Source organism: Mustelus asterias, chromosome 12, assembly GCF_964213995.1.
Source record: "Mustelus asterias chromosome 12, sMusAst1.hap1.1, whole genome shotgun sequence".
Classification (NCBI taxonomy): domain Eukaryota; kingdom Metazoa; phylum Chordata; class Chondrichthyes; order Carcharhiniformes; family Triakidae; genus Mustelus; species Mustelus asterias.
In genome coordinates, this window is record NC_135812.1 from 103,546,744 (window position 1) to 103,567,594 (window position 20,851).

Sequence of the window (20,851 nt, forward strand, 5' to 3'; positions counted from 1 at the left end):
GATAAATACCCAATCGTCAGCCCAGATATTGCAGTGGTAATGACAGACTCCAGGCTGGTTGTAAGGACTCTGTTTAAATCAATTACTAACACTCAGGATCTAAGCTCACATACAATAACATGCAGCCAAAAGAGAAAACGCTGAAAATCTCAGCAGGTCTGGCAGCATCTGTAAGATTTCAAAGCTGACAAAGGGTCATCTGGACTTGAAACATCAGCTCTTTTCTCTCCTTACAGATGCTGCCAGGCCTGCTGAGATTTTCAACGTTTTCTCTTTTGGTTTCCAGGATCCGCAGTAATTTGCTTTTGTACAATAACATGCAGGCCTAGTTCTAAAGATCGTAAAATCTCATGACAATTGTAGGTGTCAAGGAGCAGTGATTGAAAGAAAATCAGAGGGGAAACAAGATAAACCTAACAACTTATATTTATATTGTGCCTTTAATGTAAAAAAAAATTCAAGGCAATTAAATTCACAGGAGCATTACAAGGAGTACAAAACTGAAGCCACATATGGAGATGTTCAGCCAGACAGCCTAAAGCTTGATCAAAAAGGAAGGTTTAAGGAGTGTCTTAAAGGAAACAAGCAAAGAGTAAAATTAGTAGGTGTCATAAGGGGATTCCAGAGATCACATATAAATAAATCAAGCCTCTAACTAGATTATCTCATTATTCAAACAAAGAAATGCTGAAAGCCCAAAAAAACAATGAGGACATTTTTCAGAGTTAAGAACCACAACAATTAAAAGTATATTTTGATATCTAATTCAAGCTTGCAAGCAGTATCCCACGAAAAGCAATGTATCAGTTTTTGGCCCAGAGTTTACGGTGGTCATGATGACAAAACTGTCAGCATTTACCATCATTACTGAAACTGGTAACAGCACTCTGCACATGGACAGAACAACACAGAAATCCTGGAGTTGCCGTCAATGATTCAACACTTCTTCAGGGGGTGTGCTGTTGAGGTTTCCACAGACTTCAATGAATGAGAAATTTCTGGAATGAAAAGAACTACCACTTTCATACTGTGGTATCGCTGCAAAAACCTCAAAAATGTTACACCGTATTCAATGAGGTGCAACTGAGTTTTTAAACACTGAATTAACTTCATGATTACCACTAAACACGCTCACTGGTCCTGAAAAGCTAATTTTATATTTGTGGAATGTCAAATTTCTTCGATATAAATATGATAAAATAAATTAGCATTTATAACTTTAAGCTTCTATCATAACTCAATCATTACTTCAGATAGTGAAATAAAAAGTTAATGGATTCAGTGCTTACTGGTTTGTGGCCTGCGAGAATACTTCAATGTGACTGGCTGCTTACCCTGCTTGCTGCTGCATGCCAAGGGATACGCATGACTCAACACCAGAGTTAAACAGGGAAAGGGAAACCACACCACAAAGACAGCTGCACTTTTATGGTGGCTTTCTTTAGGTCAGTGGTGAGCACCATTGCTTATCAATAACTGCAAAACACGGGCTAATGTTTTTTGTGATAATGGTCGAAGAAATGTTGCCCAAAAAAAACATGGCAACTTCCCATCCTTCAAAAATTCCAAGATCTACCAGAACTTGATCTACCTTAGTGTAGTGTTGCAATGAGACTCAGCATGCGGGCGGCACAGTAGCACACTGGTTAGCACTGCTGCCTCACAGCACCAGGGACCCAGGTTTGATTCCCGGCTTGAGTCACTGTCTGTGTCGAGTCTGCACGTTCTCCCTGTGTCTGCGTGGGTTTCCTCCGGGTGCTCCGGTTTCTCCCACATTCTGAAAGATGTGGTTAGGTGCATTGACCTTAACAGCCGCCGGACTGTGGAGACTAGGGGAATTTCACAGTAACTTACTGTCACAAATTTTACTTGTGGCTAAAGAAACTTTAAAACTTTAGCATCAGAATTGAAAGTTCAAAATGTAGCTTTGAGGGATATTGGAATTTACTTGCCTTCCAAGGAAAATCTTTGGAGTCAACAAGGCTACCAGGTTGGGCATAACCTTGAGAACACTCCCTTGGCTTCAACAACAAACTAAGTTAAACCTTCAAACTTATATGCATTATATTTAAAACTTTTAGAGGTTAAATTTAACTTGTGTGTCAAAGTGACCAAGTTTATTTGGGAATGTATGCTAAAAGACATCTAATTTTGCGCAATTCATTTCGACAATGTCTTTCCCAAGTTACAACTGTGCTGGAGTTTTCTGAAGTTGGACCCGATGGATTTCTACTTCTCAGAAAGAACGCACAAGAATCAACGTAACACTAAATGAAAAGACTCTTGGAAGGGCCCTCTGTCATTCACTCACATCATACTGCCTTTATTCCTTCTCCTGCTTGGGTTCGATACCTAGTTCCCCTCCCCCATTCCTCAATTAATGCAAATGAACAATTATTTCTCCCAACCCAATGCACCAAAAATGGCAACAAAACATGTTGCAACAAGTAACACATTTCTGCAGAAATGTAATTAAAATCCACAACCTGAAAGGATAAAGATCACAAGTCAAAATTAACATTTTGAAAAATACTGAACTGTAATTTGTGACACACCAATGTTGATTTCACTTGGCCTACTTACACTGATCAAGACCAATATTTTCCATCTGAATAAGCTTGTGCTCCTTTAATTATAATAAATTGTGACAAATTATACTTACATTATAATCCTTCTAGTCAAGAACCAATATTTTCTTCGGTGTCTGTCATATCCTATAGGCTCGTGGCGGACATATGGTTTATTTTTCTGGATTTCAGGCACGCAATCACAAACACCAAGCACTTTGTGTGCCACACAGATCTCACACTGCCACTCATCCTCTGGCACTTCTTCAAGTGGTGGTTTCACACATTCCAAATGGTACACAGCTGAGCAGGTTTCACAGCAAAGCAGATCACCAAGCTTGTGACAAACCCGACAGTGGTCATCATACTGGATCACACCCTCAGACATCAACTCCTCACGGGCAATGTTCGTAGTCAGGAACTGATCCACTAAAAATTGAAGCACTTTGATTTTATTTTCTATTGGTCCATATGGGTATTCATCCTTTTCCTGATAGGGTAGTACATGATGGTATTCCCGGTCGCTTTCGCAATAGGCCCGAACCAGTTCTGGCCACGTCATTCCATCTATAAGGTATAATGTGGAATTGATGCTATCTTTTAAGTCAGCAGGACCAAAGGTGGTGTTCGAGGAATCCTCTTCTCGCAAAATTGCTTTCAGCAAAGCAATGTGCATTTCTGCAATTAATGTGCACTGCTCCTGACCAACCAATGCAGCACAAAAGTCTTCAAAGCGAAAAGGTGAAAGGCGCAACACTGCTCCAAAATTATTCAACACCTCATAAATAGCGATAATGCTCAACAGCTCTTCACTGGGCACCAATAAGTCTTCTGAACATTTTGGAATATCAAGTGGAACAACATCCGTTTCTTCAAACAGCGGTGACCTTGTACGATGCACCCTAGTCTGTCGTCGTCTTCCTATAAATACAGAAACAGAAAAAGTTCAAATCTATGTAACTTTCAAGGAGAGCAACAAAAGAGAGAAAAAAATTATAAATGTACAAGTCTTTCAAAGAGATTCTCCCATCTTCATCCCAATATACTGGATGCTAATTACATGGACGTGTTTATGAATTTATTGTGCTAAGGGTACAACACATAGAAACGTGAACATACCCACGTCAGAACAGAATGCAACTTCATTTTCTTGCTGAACGATCAGTGGAATCATTTGCCTACTATACAGTCAGAACATAAAAGCGAAAGCAAAGTTGCTAAAAACATACAATATAAAAATGCATTTTGCATAACAGCAAATTGTTGCTTCAAAGCAAATATCTTGTTTCAGGCAACTCCTACCATAAATGAATTTCATTCTAACCATTTTATCTCCTTTCCAAATTAAAACAAATGTCTGTATTTAAAACATATTTAATGTAGAAAAAACATAACAAAGATACTTCATAGGTGCCTAATCAAATGAAAATTGCCAGAACCCAAAGTAGTTGTTACTAGGAGAGACAATTAAACAAAAAAAAACTTGGCTTTTGGGAGAGAAAAGAGATTAAAAAGCCGAGATATTTTGATGGGGAAATCTAGGATCTGGATGTAGACACAACACACAGGGTGATGAAGGATGAACAGGGATGGAGGAATGTAGAGTTCGCAGAGGGTGACAGGGCTGGGTATGGTTACAGAGACAGGGAGAGACAGGGGCACTGAAGAATTTGAGCATGGGGATGAGAATTTTAAACGTGAGGAGAACTGGGAACCAACATGAATCAGCAGGTACAAGGGTGATCAGTGAACTTGACTTGATGTGGGATAGGATATGAGCAGCAATTTGAATGGACTAATTAATAGCCAGGCCAATTTTCAAGCTTGGCAATATTAATATTTATCCAAACATTTTATCCAGAGGTCAAGATTTAAATTTTACCATGGCAATCAGAGAATGAAGTAAATAAATCTGATGCAGTCATTTTAAAAATTCACTAAAACAAATGCCATATGTATGCTAAACCTCATTTTACAAAGTTTAACACATTGGCAAAATAACTTACTGCATCCTCTCATTTTCAGCATTTTATTTCCGCTTTAGAATGGCCAATATTTGGAAGGGCCATGTTGATTACAGAGGAAAAAGCTCAAAGCTGGATGCTTGCATCATAATAATAAATTTTACTGAAAAAAATACAAGGAACAAGTTTGGGATTTCTATTACCAATTCCAATATATTCTAAAATTGCTTCACACCTTTGCACATCACATTTCAATAAATCAGCCAAAGGAATTTAGTCTCAGGAAGCATAGGGATGGCATTGTATTAATATTGGTTAAACACACTGAGCGGGTTGCTTCACCAACTGACAACTTACATCATACAAGCATACATGCACAGGAAACTTTCATTTAAGAAAGACTACTAATCAAAGCTTTATCACCAAGTCTGATGTGCTAAATAGGGAGCTAAAAGGGAGAAGCGGGGAACAGGGCAGACAGAGGAGAAAAAAAGAGTGAGAGGGTGAGATCGATCAATCACATCACACAACACAGTTAAAGCTTTTGTGTTGTGCCTTCTATGTAGCTCTAACACCTTACCATACAAAAGATCGGTTACTCGCTACAAAGGTAATGTCATTTTCTGTGGCCACTTGTAACAAGATATTGCTTCTCCCAATCACTTCTCTTAAATCAGTTTTTGACTCATGCCATTAGTTCAGAATCAATCACTTTCTTGAACCTTCCTTCTCTACTATAAAGGCAGATAAATTAATAACTGACTTGCACAACAGGGGACTTCACTGATAGATTTTCTCAGATGCAATCTGACATGCAGGGGCATTCTTCTCTATTATTATTAGTCTCTTGGATTGCTTTTTGTTATCCAGCAACACAATACAATACATTTCAGCAAAAAGCCTCCATGTTCTTGTGCGAAATCAATCTTAATAAAATGAAAGATATTAGCTATTCATTGACACGGTTAAGATTTTTGCATACATTTAAAGCGTATGGTAAAACCCTGGTCTGCAAGCATCTGTTGAGACATCTAGTTTTATTGAAAATAATCCTAATTCAGTACAAACATAAGTCTGTTCTAATGCAAATGTAATGTGTAAACTGACTAGAGGTTGGTTATTTGCTATCACACTTACAAACACACTTAACAGGCATGATTATTAGGCCCAGTAACCACTTTCTTCAAAAAGGGTAGATCACACATAGCTTAATTTAACGTGTTTGTGTCACTTATTAGTGCAAACCCATCCTGCACACATTTTCGATCAGCAGGTTAACAGTAAGGAAACCAGATGTCAAAGATCCACGACAAAATATTCTAAAAGTGCAAAATTTAGCTCTGAACAGTAATTTAAAACTGCGCAGTAATTCCATATACTAAAATCAATGACAGATTACCATTACCACATGGTCAATGTCGAAGAAACACCTGTCTTCTTAACAACCAATTTTAAAATTAGATAGAAAAATGACTTTTTTCTTTGAACAAATCCAATTGCAATCAGTCACAGTGGAGAGGAAAAAATGCATTAAAATGAGTGCCCCTTCCTCTCTCACAACTCAATGACAAATTGACAACATGGCAGCGTACAACTAATGTAATAACAGTTTTGATATCTGCTCTTATAATTTATCTACATTCCCATTGAAGTTCCATCTGCCATAAGAATGTGTGTGTGTGTGGGGAGAGAGAGAGAGAGAGAGAGAGAGGAGAAATAACTATCCGGGGGGGGGAGGAAATAACTATCCGACCTCAATTCTTTACATGTGAGGTAGATATTTTCAACTAATCACGAAATGTCCAAGTATGTAATCAAGCTTGCCCACAATGGTTGCGGTTTTAACAGCATATAGTCAGTAGCATGTTTACCCAAGCTAGAAGCTGCCAGGCTGAAGTTACTGCAATTAATATAAATACACAGTCAGTGATGTCATTAAAAATGCCTGGCATTAAGCAAGCAGAAATTGGCAAATTTCAACAGGAGGTTAAAAATCTTAATCAGCCTGGGTAAAAATACCCTTAATAAATTGGGTAGGTAAACATTTAAGAGCACTCCTGGTATTTCCCTTCCTCTACAAGGCCACAGTAGCTCACTGGAATTGCACATTATTTAACAGACCACCTCTGTCCCAAAAAAGGTTCCTATTTTCAGATTACAGAATACTAAAGAATATTTTGATCAGTGCCATTCCCTTCAGGTGACAGAGTCATAGAAATCATAGAAACCCTACAGTGCAGGAAGAGGCCATTCGGCCCATCAAGTCTGCACCGATCACAATCCCACCCAGGCCCTACCCCCATATCCCTACATATTTTACCCGCTAATCCTACACATCTCAGGACACTAAGGGGCAATTTTAGCATGGCCAATCAACCTAACCCGCACATCTTTGGACTGTGGGAGGAAACCGGAGCACCCGGAGGAAACCCACGCAGACACGAGGAGAATGTGCAAACTCCACACAGACAGTGACCCGAGCCGGGAATCGAACCCGGGTCCCTGGAGCTGTGAAGCAGCAGTGCTAACCACTGTGCTACCGTGCCGTGCTGTGTTTCTGCACTACAAAAGATCATTAATAAACATGGTCAACCAAAATGTGGCATCTTAAATGGTCATTGAATCTTGCCAAAAGGATGCAAATATGGCACTTTCCATGTGCTAATCTTAAGTGTATTCAAGCCTGGTCTCTTCGTGCTTTGTGTAAGTGTTACATTCTTCATATAGCATTGCCAACACCTCCTCATTGCTTTTCTATCCATTTAGTTTTCTCCACACTTCTCTAAACCTACAAATCAAAACACTCCAGAAACTGGACTTCATTACTCAACATCAAATTCTTCATTAGGTTTCTTCAGTACTCTATTTCAGTGTTTTCAAAGAGTTGCAACCCACGGGTGGGTCACCAAATATGATCCCCAAAGATTGCCTGACCTTTTTTCTCCCCATTTTGTTTCTGGGTAAATTCTCACTGCCGTACAGTATATGACCACATGAAGCAAGAATAAACAGATCAGTGTACCCTGTATGTGCGTTTGGCACCAATTCACGCAAAACAGAGGGCCACAGACAAGTACTAAGTGAACGTGGTGTGAGTCGCAAGGGACGGCCATTTGGAAAAAGTAGCGTGCTGGGAAAAAAGTTTGAAAAACACTGCTCTATTTAGTTGACCAATCAACATCTTATTCCTTCTAAATACAACTTCTCATTAAAAATATAAACAAAACCATTTATTTCAAAGAAATAACTATACAAAGATGTTAACGACTGTGGAAATACAAAGTGTGTACAGTATTCAGGTAGCACAAGTCAGTGTTTTAGATCTTAATGTATTTCTTTTGAAGTTAACTTTACAGAAATTAAAATGTGCATGTGTTGAATTTGCCCCTTACCATAGACCTATGTCTGACAATGAATTACAAAATTTGAGTTTGCGCCACACTAAAATTACAAGTATTTGCAGCATTTTCTGCTTTTGTGTTGGTTAATAAGTGTTCCATTTTGATTTTCAACATGAATTCTTCACATGGTTGAAAAATGTTCCTCCAAAAAAAAATTATGTTTTTTAACGTCCTTGAACAGGCTACTGATGGGGAAAGGTAGCAAACTGTGTGTAAATGTTCTCAGATACCATTTAACCACCTGAGGTTGTTGTAAATATGATATTTAAAGCGTGCACATTAATTCTGTGATCTCATGCGAGCAAACTCAATGCTATCTTTCAGCTAGTCCTTCCACAGTGTTATCAATGTTGTTCAAAGAGAATTAAGTCCAAAATATTTGGAAGCAAATGTTTAATCATAGTTATTTTAAATGGTTTTGGGGCAGCACGGTAGCACAGTGGTTAGCACTGCTGCTTCACAGCTCCAGGGTTCCGGGTTCGATTCCCGGCTCGGGTCACTGTCTGTGTGGAGTTTGCACATTCTCCTCGTGTCTGCGTGGGTTTCCTCCAGCTGCTCCGGTTTCCTCCCACAGTCCAAAGATGTGCGGGTTAGGTTGATTGGCCAGGTTAAAAATTGCCCCTTAGAGTCCTGAGATGCGTAGGTTAGAGGGATTAGCGGGTAAATATGTGGGGGTGGGGGGTGGGATTGTGGTCGGTGCAGACTCGATGGGCCGAATGGCCTCCTTCTGCACTGTAGGGTTTCTATGATTTCTATGCATTTAAAAATTATTCACATTGCTGGGAGTGTCTCAAAGTACAATGATGTTTCAAGTATCTGTGCTTCTTCTATCAGGGAAGAACCTATCACTATCAGTTTTGTAGATTATCTTAGATGAAATCATTCAGCATAAGTTTCCCTTGTTTTCAAGTAAAAATAGTGATCCTTAGCACTGAAGAGAGAGCAGACAGTCATTTTGGACAACTACCTCTTTTCATCCACAATGGCTCCTTCAACAAAAAGCAAAACATCCAAATGCGGAAATGTATTGTGTAGTGCAATACTAACTTATAAAAAGCAGGAAAGTTACATTTTCAAACTCTAGCCTAGAATTTACAGAGCTAAGATATCTACCGCAAATAGCACAACTGGCCTCAGCACGCTTAAGAGGGTGGATGTGGAAGAAAAGCAGCTTTCCCGCTCCCAATGATTGTTGAAAATGGTTTGAGGGGCTGCTGAGCAAGAACAGGATTGGGCACAATGCACAGCTACCAAGGCATTACAGTGCCGATCATGCGTGAAGAAGTGTCACTTGTTCAAATTATTAGACAGCTACCAAAACTGTAGAATTATACTTAACTATGAGTCAATGCCTTCAAGAACGCAAGACAAAGATTCAACTGCTGTGATTTCCCACACTGATTTACACCAAAGCTTCAAAGAAGCCATGAATACAGTTCAAAACACTGTTAGATCAGAATTCCGGTGACATTGTAGTATTTTGGACTTTTTACAGATACCATTGTTACAATTTCTCCAGTACTGGGCGGCACGGTGGCACCATTGCTGCCTCACAGCTCCAGGGACCTGGGTTCAATTCCTGGCTTGAGTCACTGTGTGGATTCTGCATCTTCTCCCCATGTCTATGTGGGTTTCCTCCGGGTGCTCCGGTTTCCTCCCACAGTCCAAAGATGTGCAGGTTAAGTGCAGTGGCCATGCTAAATTGCCCCTTAGTGTCCCAGGATGCATACGTTCGAAGGATTAGCAGGGGAAATATGTGGGGTCACAGAGATAGGGCCTCGATGGGATTGTTGACAGTGCAGACTCGATGGGCCAAATTGACTCCTTCTGCCCATGATTCTACTGTACTGCAAGAAATAAAAACTTTGGAGAGGCTGGATAACAATTGACTAGCACAATTTCTCCTCACCTCCTAGGTCAAATCCAGCACCAGTTTCCACACCCTACCTATCGCACAAAATCTTGTGAAGTTAGTTGATGTAAACTCAACCAAAGTTCTTACTGGCCACAAGACTGCAACACAAATCCATTCATTATTCTCACAGAGTATGTTAATTTGTTAAGAGTTCAAAACATAGAGAGGGAAATAATTTACACCAGTGCAATCGGTATTGGATCCTCTCTTTTTTTGGTGGTTGGAGTTGAGGTCATTGTTGTTTAAGGTACCTTAACATTGTGGCCTAATGCAGTCTGGACTGTGGAGCAGTGAAAATCAAAACAAAAACTCTGCACCAATTTTCTGCCTTTACATTTTGGTCTGCCAGGAAAGATCAATGCAATCCAAGGAGGTAGTTCCAGTCACAGATTTGATGATATCCACTAAACTGTGGGCCTCCACTGCTGCTGGAGCATGGTGGTACAGGTGATTTACAGTGTGATTGCCATCAACAGCATGAATCTGAACATCACGGCACCAGTAAGGGAGAAATACCACTATCCTCCACCTGTGTTACGCCAAACTTATTGGTCACTGCAAGTATGAGATCATTTCTTCAAAAAAAAACCCACTAAATGCAAGTACATACTTATTTTACTATAATCTGTATATGCTTAATCACATACATACACAATACAGTATCTTTCCATTCAGGCCAGAACTTGTATTAAATCATGTAGTACAATTCCCTTCTGTTTAAGTTGCTATCATATTATACACCATTTCATAACCAAGCAGCATGACCAATTCCTTAGCATCACCAATACCATTCTAGAACCAACTATTATGATACACACAACAAAACAACTGCCTCCAAATTCTCTTCCATTAAGGACTGTAAACTTTTTTTAAAAAAAAGAAAATTATGTCCCACCCAACTGAAACAAAGGATTCACCATATGCCAATAAAAATATTCCCAAAAAGAAATAATTTCCTGCTTCTACCCGAAGCAGCCTATATTCTTTATATATAGGTTGATGACATAGAATATAAGAAAACCTATATTCTATGTAATCAACTAAGGTACTACATACAAAATGATTGTAATTCCAGGTTATCTATTAACAGTTTTATACTAAACCTATTGGGATGGAACAATGGTTAGCACTGCTGCCTCAGTGCCAGGGACCCGGGTTCAATTCAGACCTTGGGTGACTGTGTAGAGTTTGCATGGTCTCCCCGTGTCTGCGTGGGTTCCCTCCCAAAGTCCGAACATGTGAAGGTTTGGTGGATTGACCATGCTAAATTGCCCTTCAGTGTCCAAAGATGTGTAGGTTATGTGGATTAGCCATGGTAAATGGGAAACGTTACGGGGATAGGATGGAGGTGAGGGCCTGGGTGAGATTCGCTTTCGCAGAGTTGGTGCAGATTTGATGAGCCAAATTGCTTCTTTCTGCACTGTGATTCTATGAAACTACCAACAAGTCATTAAACTTTCATTAACCTTTGCGCAAGGATGATAACATTCTAATGTAATGCTTCATGCAGAGTGACCCCTGGTCCCAGTGTAAAGATAATTCTTAAATAATATGCTCTTCCCTTTTCAGGGAAGGAAAAAAAAATTGCAAGTTATTCCAGAATGTTAGAATGTCCAATGACAGTGATTATGGTGTGGGAAAGCCCTACTACTCTGGCAAGCAAATTTTTAAAAAAGAGGACAAAATAAACAAACATGATCCAATTCCTTTCCCCAAATTAAGTCAGAGGGTATCTAATGCATGCCTGACCAAGATTAACCAAAGAATTGTAACCAGCATAACATTAATATACTTTGGGGTAACTACTTACCTTATAATTGATCACTCTAGATCAGGATGGATGGGGATATCAGAAACAAAGATGCTTACAAAATCAATTTCCCAGTGATGTATTATTTACAGATTTCAGTTGCACGAGTCTTTAAAAGATTCAATCCTTTTTTTAAAAAATTAACTACACAATTTGTCAATAGGAAAATAGGGAAGGGATCATTGTGCCTCGCTTGGTCCAATTCTCACCTATTCTTCAGAAGCATTAAGAAAGCAAAATTTCTGAGAAGCAAGTTATCAGTCTTGGGTCAGTGGTAGCACTCACCCGAGTCAGGGGGCTGCGCATTCAAGCTCTGCATCAGATATTTGAACATATAATCCAGGCTCCCACTTCAGTGTTGACTTTTGGTTGAGACGTTAATATAGGCTCCTGTCTCCCCTCCCAGGTGGATATAAAGGATCCTGAGCTACTAATCAAAAGCAGCAAGAGAACTGTCCAAATGTCGGGTCAACATTTCTCCTCACCCATCATTAAAATACATAAATTGCCATTTATCTCAGTGCTGTTTATGGGAACAAACTGGTCATTGCATTTTCCTTTACAACAACTCAGAAATACTTGATTAACTATAAAATGCTCTGAGACATCCTGATGTCATGAATGACACCTGTATAGCATTTGGCACACATTAATCAGTATTATTCAATCCTGATACCTACAAGCTGGATGAAAAAAAATCACAATGCCTCATGTTAGATATGTTCAGGATTTTAAACCCGCTACTGATTGGCTTCCAATAGCTACAAGCAGAAGCCCAAGAACAGGTCAGCTGGCTATCCAACTGCTGATGCAAGAACTTTTTTTTGTTAAAAATCACATCCTCAACTAAACAATCTGGACAGCATTTCTTCAATCCAGTTGTCTGGTTGCTCTGTTGTCTATGTCATTTTCTGGTTGAGGTTAGTGACTGCACTGCCCTCATGTTGCTTGGAAATACGATCAGATAGATAGTTTCCCGTGTTTTGCTTGCAAAGCAAATGGCAATCTTGTCAAGGAAGGTAGATGTCTTCCACGCTTTAATTTAGTTTTATTTATAGCTGACAAAATGTCACATACACAGTTTGTGAATTTATAGATGGTGCAATTCAGACACTTAAAAATGACTCATCTGCAGTATATGTTGCTTTCTCAAAAGGACCTCACAGGTGCTAGTGTGGAAGAGCAAAACTGAGTACACAGTTGGGACAGAGCCTTCAGTACAGTACCAGTGCATTGTTGGAAGTGACGTATTTCAGGTGAGATGTTAAGTTTGAGCTCTGTCTATCTGTTCAGGTGCATGGTAAAGACTGAGGGAGTTCCCCCAATGTCTTTGCCAATACTTACTCCTCAACTATCATCATCACAACAGATTAACTAGTCAGTTATTGTATTTGCTGTTTGAGGACCAGTTAAAAATACACTTCATAAAACATATGGGATCCTTGGCTTTTTACCAGATTTGCCTAAACAACAATGAAATATACCCAATTTCAGTTCTGGTACAGGTTGCCGCCAGCCCCATCCTGAAGTCAAGTTTTGATATGCAGAGAATAAGCAGAAGTAAAATTTCTAACATCATTGGTGATTGCCAACCCAAAGTCAACTTTGGCCTGTGAGTGGAACATTGTGTATCACTTGCCTGAGTCTGCAATGGCCTGTAATATTCAAAGTCCATACAGAGGTGTGACATATTGGTACAAGGTACAGCTGTCGAATGCAAATGTCATTAAAGCAACTTCCACACACCACCTACAACTACTCTTGCTCATATTTGTAAACATTTACTTAATGAAAAGTACCAGAGTTTCCATTGTTTTTGAATTCACATACAACTTGCATATGCTTGTAGCAGACCGGTGCTCATACCAAGTTTCTTAGCAACATAGGATAATGGTCCAAGATTCTGTTTCTGTACTTGTCAAAATTTCCACTTGGGATTGCAGTAGCAAAGTTGAAAGACCATTGGCCAGAAAATAAAATACAAGACAAAAAAGATAATAATTGGGGCAATATGAAGAGGTCGGTACAATAAAAAGCCATTCTCTTCCTGCTATTATACTGCCCAATTAGTAACTTTGAGATTCGGGACCATGACTTCACTGCAGATCTGGCACAAGAACAAGAATTTTAGAAAAGGAGCATTTTAGTTCCACAAGATTAAACTACTTTCATTTTTAAAAATAAACTTTTGTTCTCTTACCATGGCAATATAACACTAGTCAATCCACAAATGTGTTCCTTATCTGGCAAAGAATAAATTTAAGTAATCTAATCTTAGTTGCACTCCCAAGGATTTTGTTGCAATAACCAAATTGAGGGTGATTCAGGACATATGTCGACTGGCAAGTTGTAGATACCATTGTCGAATTCCCGTCCAACCAATTTCTACATTTTATAACCCCCCCGCCCCCCCGCCCCCCACCCAATTAATTATTCTGTGGGCAAGTCATCATTAAACAACGTGCCCATCAATGAGACATACAAAGGCGCAGTTTGTTGCCCTCCAATTGTTTTCACACTTCCATCATTTCAACTTTTACAGCTGCAAACACAAGTTTCAACGTCGAGAAATAACAGTTGAGAACTCGCATCTTGCACCTCCTTTAAAAAATTGTATTTATACCATGTGCAATATTTACACAACTGGAAGTGAATGATAAATTGTACAGCAAGTCTTGCTGAGTTCTTGGGATATAACTTAGTGAGTACATGGTTATTCTTTATAACATTTTGAAGGATACAACTAGTATTATGTGAGAGGGTTGATGTATAGTTGGTAGTATAAAGTTTGGAAGTTTTTTTAAAAGGGAGAATTTGTGGGATTGTAAATTCAATGAATATATTTGGACATTTTGCTTAACCTATCAGAGGATGCAATTTTAAATGGAAACATTGATGTACTACACATAATCACACTGCAGTGCAATCCAGCTGGAGTGAGATGACAGAAACCAGTGGATGGAGTACTAACCTGTAGGGATCAGGAAAGCAACTCAATCGCTGGCATGCCCAAATTATCCAACTGAAACTGGCACTTATAGAGGAAGCATCACATTGAGTGCTTGTGTACAAATCTTTTGAAGGCGGCAGGACCAGTTAAAAATACACGTAATAAAGCATATGGGATCCTTGGCTTTTTAGATAGTATATAAAAAAGGGAGGTTATGCTAAAACAATTTTTAAAAACTCCTTGAGCCCCTTCCCCTACTCTGGGCACCACACTTACATGAAGGTTTTGGAGAAGGAACACAGAAGAGATTTACTGAATGCTTCCAGGAATAAGGGATTACAGATACATGAATAAACTGGAGAAGCTGGGTTGTTCTCCTTTGAACAGCAAAGGCCTGGAAGAGTTTTGAGAGGGGTGTTAATATCACAGATTTGTAGACAGACCAAAAAGAGAAACAATTTCTAACAGACGATGGATCAATGACTAGAGGCACTGATTTCAGGTCCTGAACCAACAGCAAAGCAAGCAAATCTTTTTAAAACAATTAATAAATACAATTTGGAACCGACTGTCCCCTTGAGTGGCAGGTACAGATCCAATAAAAGCCTTCAAAAGTTACTTGGATAAATATTTGGAGAAAAAAATGCATGGAAATATGGAGGGAATGGCGAAGAGAAAATAAAGTGAGTCTAAGTAGACTGTTCTCCAAAATCAGGAGAGCTTCTATTGAACACAACAACACAAATAGAAGCAAGAGTAGACCACTGGCCTGCCCCACCATTCAATACAATCATGGCTGTTCTATGCCGGCCTCAACTCCTTTTCTGCACCATTTCCCCACAGCTCTAGATTCTTCAATCTATCAAATATTTATCCAACTCCACTTTAAATACTTCTAATGATCCAGTCTCCACCACCCTTTGGGGCAGAGAACTCCAGAAATTTACCACCATGGTTTACCTCAGTTTTAAATGACTGGCCCTTTACCTTGTAGCTATGTCTCCTTGTTCGAGACTTTGCCACTAATGAAAATATCTCATCTACCCTGTCTAGCCCCCTTGGATCTTGTATGTTTGAATAAGGTCACCCCCTCATTCTTCTAAACTCCAAGGAATACAGAGCCAGACTATGCAATCTTTCTTGATAGGACAATCCGCTCATCCCAGGAATTAGCCTAGTGAATCTCCTTTGGACTGCCTCCAATGTTACTATATCCTTTTTCAGGAGAAGGAACCAAAATTGCACACAGTATTCCAGGTGAGGCCTTGCCAACACCCTTTAAAATTGCAACAAAATCTCCCTATTTTTAAAATCCAACACCTTTGCAATAAAGGCCAAAATGCCTTTTGCCTTGTTAACTACTTGTTGGGCCTGTCCGTTAGCTTTTTTTGATTCATGCACTAGAACACCTAGATCCCTCTGGACTTCACTCACCTGCATTTCTAAATATACTACATCTACAGATTCCCCTTTATCTCCATTTAGATAATAATCTGCCTTTTGACTTCTCCTGCCAAAGTGCATGACCTCACACTTCCCCACACTAAATTCCTTTTGCCAGGTTTTCACCCAATCACCCAATCTATATCCCATTGCAGAATCATAATATCCTCATCATGACATGCCCTTCCACAAACCTTCATATCATTGGCAAATTTGGAAACCTTCATCCAAGTCATTAATGTAAATAGTGAACAATTGCGGGCCAAGAACTGATCCCTCCGGTACTCCACTAGTTACATCTTTCCATTCTGAAACCTTTTGTTTCCTATGTGAAAGCCAGTTTTCAATCAATGGGCTTTTGCTTTATGCACCAGCTTGTCAAATGCCATTTGGAAATCTAAATACACTACATCTACAGGTTCCCCTCTAGCTACTCTCCCTGTTACATCCTCAAAGAATTCGAGCAAATTTGTCAAATATGGTTTACCTCTCATAAAACTATGTTTACTATGTTTGATTAAGCCATATGGCCTCCTTCTGTGGTGGACTATTTTTTAACTGTGCCATTTTAACTATGCCACAATCCAACTTTTAAAAGGAAAAAAAAATGTTATGCACAGAGATGATGCTGGCTTCAGTATTTTTCACTTTCTTTCTCCATGCTTCAAGTGCATCCATGTGGTGTACAACATTTGTTATGTTTAATCCCAGGTTAATTTCCTCCCCACAATAGGTCAGTCACCAAAATGGAGGCTTCCATCTCCAGAATGTTGTCTGACTGCTCATGCTACTGAAACCCAAATCCACACAATAACCAGCTCCAGAATCGCTTGTTTAATGCTCCCCTCCCTGACATACCCTGTTTCACCAACTCCAGTTAATTCAGATTTCACCTTGTGGCACCTTCTTCAACAGCATTTTGCAAATCCATTGCCAGATGAAATGATTGAGCAGTTAGCTTGTCAGGATGCTGTTCAGCTACACCATAAATATGTGGAATCAGGTCACAAATCAGCCATGATCTTATTGAATAGAAAAACAGACACAAGGGGCTAAATGGCCTACTCTTGTTCCAATATCCTTTTAAAAACAGCTTGATATTAATAAATTGGTTGTCCATTTATAAACAGACCAGAAGTGCACCAAGTCCATTAAAGAATCCAACGGTTATCACTTTTTGAAGTCAATTCACAAATACCATTAAAAATAGACAGTCTAGACTAACTTACTAATATCTGTCAAAGCATCTTTTGAACTAACATCTCCACAAGCAGATATGAGAAACATCGTTCACTAATCAGTAGTTTCTTCCAAGCACCAAAACAAAATTTGATTGGGAATAAGGAGCATGGCGTTTTAGAGAAATTTGGAATAATAATTTGTTTTTTAGCAAACAAAGCAGTTATTGATATCCAAGTGGTTGTGGTTTAAAAGTGACACTGAATTCAAGATTGGAGTGTGCAGTGGGAGGGTTATGGGGAGAAGAGAGAGCAAGTTGGGAATGCAGTTTTTAAAGGACGGAAGAAAGATAACAAATGTTTCAGGGAGAGAGTCAAAGATCAGGGACATTGTGATTGAAGGAACAGGTAGTGAAGGTGGGACAGAAGGCGTATGGAAAAAGTAGCATTGAAATGTCAAAGGAATGCAAGTTACAACTGGGACATACAAATGGCAATGATTACTCCAATGTAGATATCACGATGGGATTGGACTTTAAATCTACTCAATTATTTTCAATGTGATGGAGTACAGATTTTAACTTGGCAAGGAAATCTATAATGGATTTGGAAAATGCTGTTGCAGAGGTGTCTCAGTTTGAGTTCTGAATTAACTCGCATTCTCGGAGCAGTGTATGTCAGGGAGGAGAGCATTAAACAAGTGATTCTGGAGCTGGTTTTTGCGTGGATTTGGGTTTCAGCATCAAGTAAGCAGCACAAGCAGGTAGACAACATTCTGGTGACTCAACCAATGTGGGAGGAAGTTAACCGGAGATTAAAGTTAGTAGAAATGTTGCACACTACCTGGATGCACATGAAGCAAAAAATCAAAAGTACTGAAGCCAGCATCATGTGTGTTGGCAAGAAACAGAACCTAAAGATGGTATCTGCATGCAGGGTGGCAGTAGAACAACCCACAAAAAAGTGCTTAATTAAATTATCAAGAGGATTAGGTCTCCATTATCAAAATATTCAACACTATTAAAAACTGTAAAACCGTGTCAATATTAATGTACCAGTCAACCATCATTTTCATAAGTAATTGTGGTAGATGATTACAAAGAAAACATACCCTGACCTACATTTATAGTTCGAGTCAATTTGATTCTCAAGGGAAGTCGTACCTTTACTTACCTTTCACATTACCAACAATACAAGGTTGCTTTGTAAATCATAAGTCTGCAACTTTTCAGAGCAGTTTGCCATTTGCAAATTTCAATGCACTAAAAATAAACAACCCTAGGAAAATATGCTTGAGCGATCACTTGAAAGATCAAAACTGATTTGCCTTATTTTCAAATAATAAATTTAGTTAATAAATATTTGGAAAAAATTCCTTGGGCTGACTGAATTTGATCTGATTCTGACAATAGAGACAAGAAAAAAAATCTTGCATAATCTGCCAGTTCTGTTCCAAAGTACAGGACTATTTAACCCTCCAAACAATTTTTATCAGACTTCTTTCAAATTATGAAGTCTAGTATGAATTAGTAGAGAACACATCAGTGTTGCTCTTTATTTTATTGGAAAGGACAAAACAGGTTTAAGGGAAAACTTCAACAAACTATCGTGAGAACAAGTCTTTATTTATTATGGTCTTATTTGAAACATTAATCTATTTCTTTCCAGGTAAAATAAAATGGATCATTACCATTATATTGGGTTGTTGAGGATTTCCAGAATTCTATTTCAAATTTACAACAATTTTGTTTCCATTTTTTAATCAAAACAACTATGACCAAACAAATAAGGGCTTCGTTTAAAAGTAAAAGCCATCAAGTTGAAAACCCTCGTCTCAGGCTAAAAAGTTATTTACCTGATGTCAGAAGCAATTGGACTGTCAAGATTGTCATTGAGGTCCTTCCGCCCCCCAACCAAGTTCTGTAGCAGGATGAGCAGCAAGCAGGCAGTGTGCAATTTGAGCACATCCCAACCATTCAGCAACAAATTACTCTCCCTGATCAAACTAATGCAACTTCAGATGATCATGGCAGCGTAGGTCAGATTAAATGTTCCAACAGTTAAGTCGCACTTTGGCAAATGCCATGGCAACTGTTGCATGTAGGCTCTCAAAAGAAGTTTGACGAGTTTTGCATGTGCCATTACCTGACAAAGTGGGATCTCCAAACAATGCAGCCAAATATGGCGTGAGGCTTTGATCAGAAAACATATTATTTCAAAATAAAAAGGGGACGGAAAAAGCTGCCACTGTTGAAGTGTATTACCTGGAGTACTGCTGTAAGTGCTGTGACTCCTGAAGCTGCTCTCTGTGCAATAACTAGCATCGTCGTCCTCCTCGTCCTCTTCCTCCTCCTCAGTGGCCTGGTGATAATCCGAATCCTGCTCGTCCTCCTCCTCGTTCTCCCGCTCATCCTCATCCTCGTCCTCCTCGGACACCAGGCTCTCGTCCTCCTCCTCCTCGCTCTCGTGGTCGTCGTAGATGACTTTGTTGACGGTCAGCCTGCGGGAGCGGCCGCCCTGCCGCTGCTGCTGAGCCGCGGCCTTGGCCCTGCCCCGGCTCCCTGCCTTGCCGCCTCTCGGCGTCCGGCTCCCCCTGCCGCCAGCTTCGACGTGATTGAGCCGCCGGTCGGCCCCTCTGCCTCTGCCTACCCCGGTGGCCCGGTACCTCAGACTCCCGGCCGGCCCCCCGCCACCTCCCGCCGGTGAAGCATCGAGCGTCTTGGGCGGCCTACCTCTCCGTCCTCTCATGGTGATTCCCCCCCCCCCCGCCCCGCCTCACTTTATGTTTAACCCCCCCCCTGCTCCCTCCTTCCTTCCCCCCAAAAAATCACCTCAAGCCTCTTCCCTCCCCCCCGAGGGGAATTAAACAGATTTGGATTTATTATTATTCTTATTTTCAGACTCTCCCTCCCGCCTCCCTTTTCCGCAGTCTCCGGGAGGGAGTCGCCGAGCCTCGAGCACTCCGATTATTGTTATTTTATTTCTTTTCCTCGCTCCCTCCCTCGCTCTCTCTTTCCTCCCCTCCCTCCTCCTCCTCCTCCTCCTCCGTCGCCTCCTGCTTCACTCCAACCTTCCGGCATCCATGTTGTATTCGGGAATCGCCGCCATTTTTGTCAACCAGTCAACTGGTCACGTGACCCGCCTCCCTTCCCCCACCACCTTCGCCTCGCGCGCGCCGCCTCCCGGGACCCGGCACGAGCAACAACACAGGAACCACCCCCCGGCCTGGCCTGGCTGCACAGCACTGCTCACACACATACACACCTAAAAATAATATGTATTTACAGAACTACTACATGTGGTTAAATGACATGCAAAATTGGTAAAATTCAAAATTGCAATGCCAACTGAAATTCTATATTATATGCAAAACTAGTTAAAGGAAAAAGTGCAGTGCTTTATGGCTCATATATCCAATATAAATTTTATGTCATATGAAAAACTCTAGTTAGTCGAAGGAAAAAAATGTAATGCTTTATATATTACACATCCAATAGAAATGTTATATTGTGTGCAACACTAGTTGGTCAAAGGGAAATGCAATGCTTTATATATAGGTAATAGAAATTATTTATGGAAAAACTCTAGTCAAAGGAAAAAAATACAACGCTTTATATATTATC

The 20,851-nt window shown here is 39.9% G+C and overlaps 1 protein-coding gene across 1 annotated transcript in view; it reads right to left on the minus strand.

Moving 5' to 3' along the window:
• Window positions 1–20,343, minus strand: part of bptf (bromodomain PHD finger transcription factor) — a 139,024-nt gene extending 118,681 nt beyond the window's left edge. Inside the window, exons 1-2 of the mRNA XM_078226069.1 lie at window positions 19,493–20,343; window positions 2,663–3,488 (exon numbers count right to left, since the gene is read on the minus strand). Of these exons, the coding sequence (XP_078082195.1) occupies window positions 2,663–3,488; window positions 19,493–19,976 (1,310 nt within the window). The 5' untranslated portion in view covers window positions 19,977–20,343. The remainder of the gene's footprint in view (window positions 1–2,662; window positions 3,489–19,492) is intronic.
• Window positions 20,344–20,851: the final 508 nt, after the last annotated feature.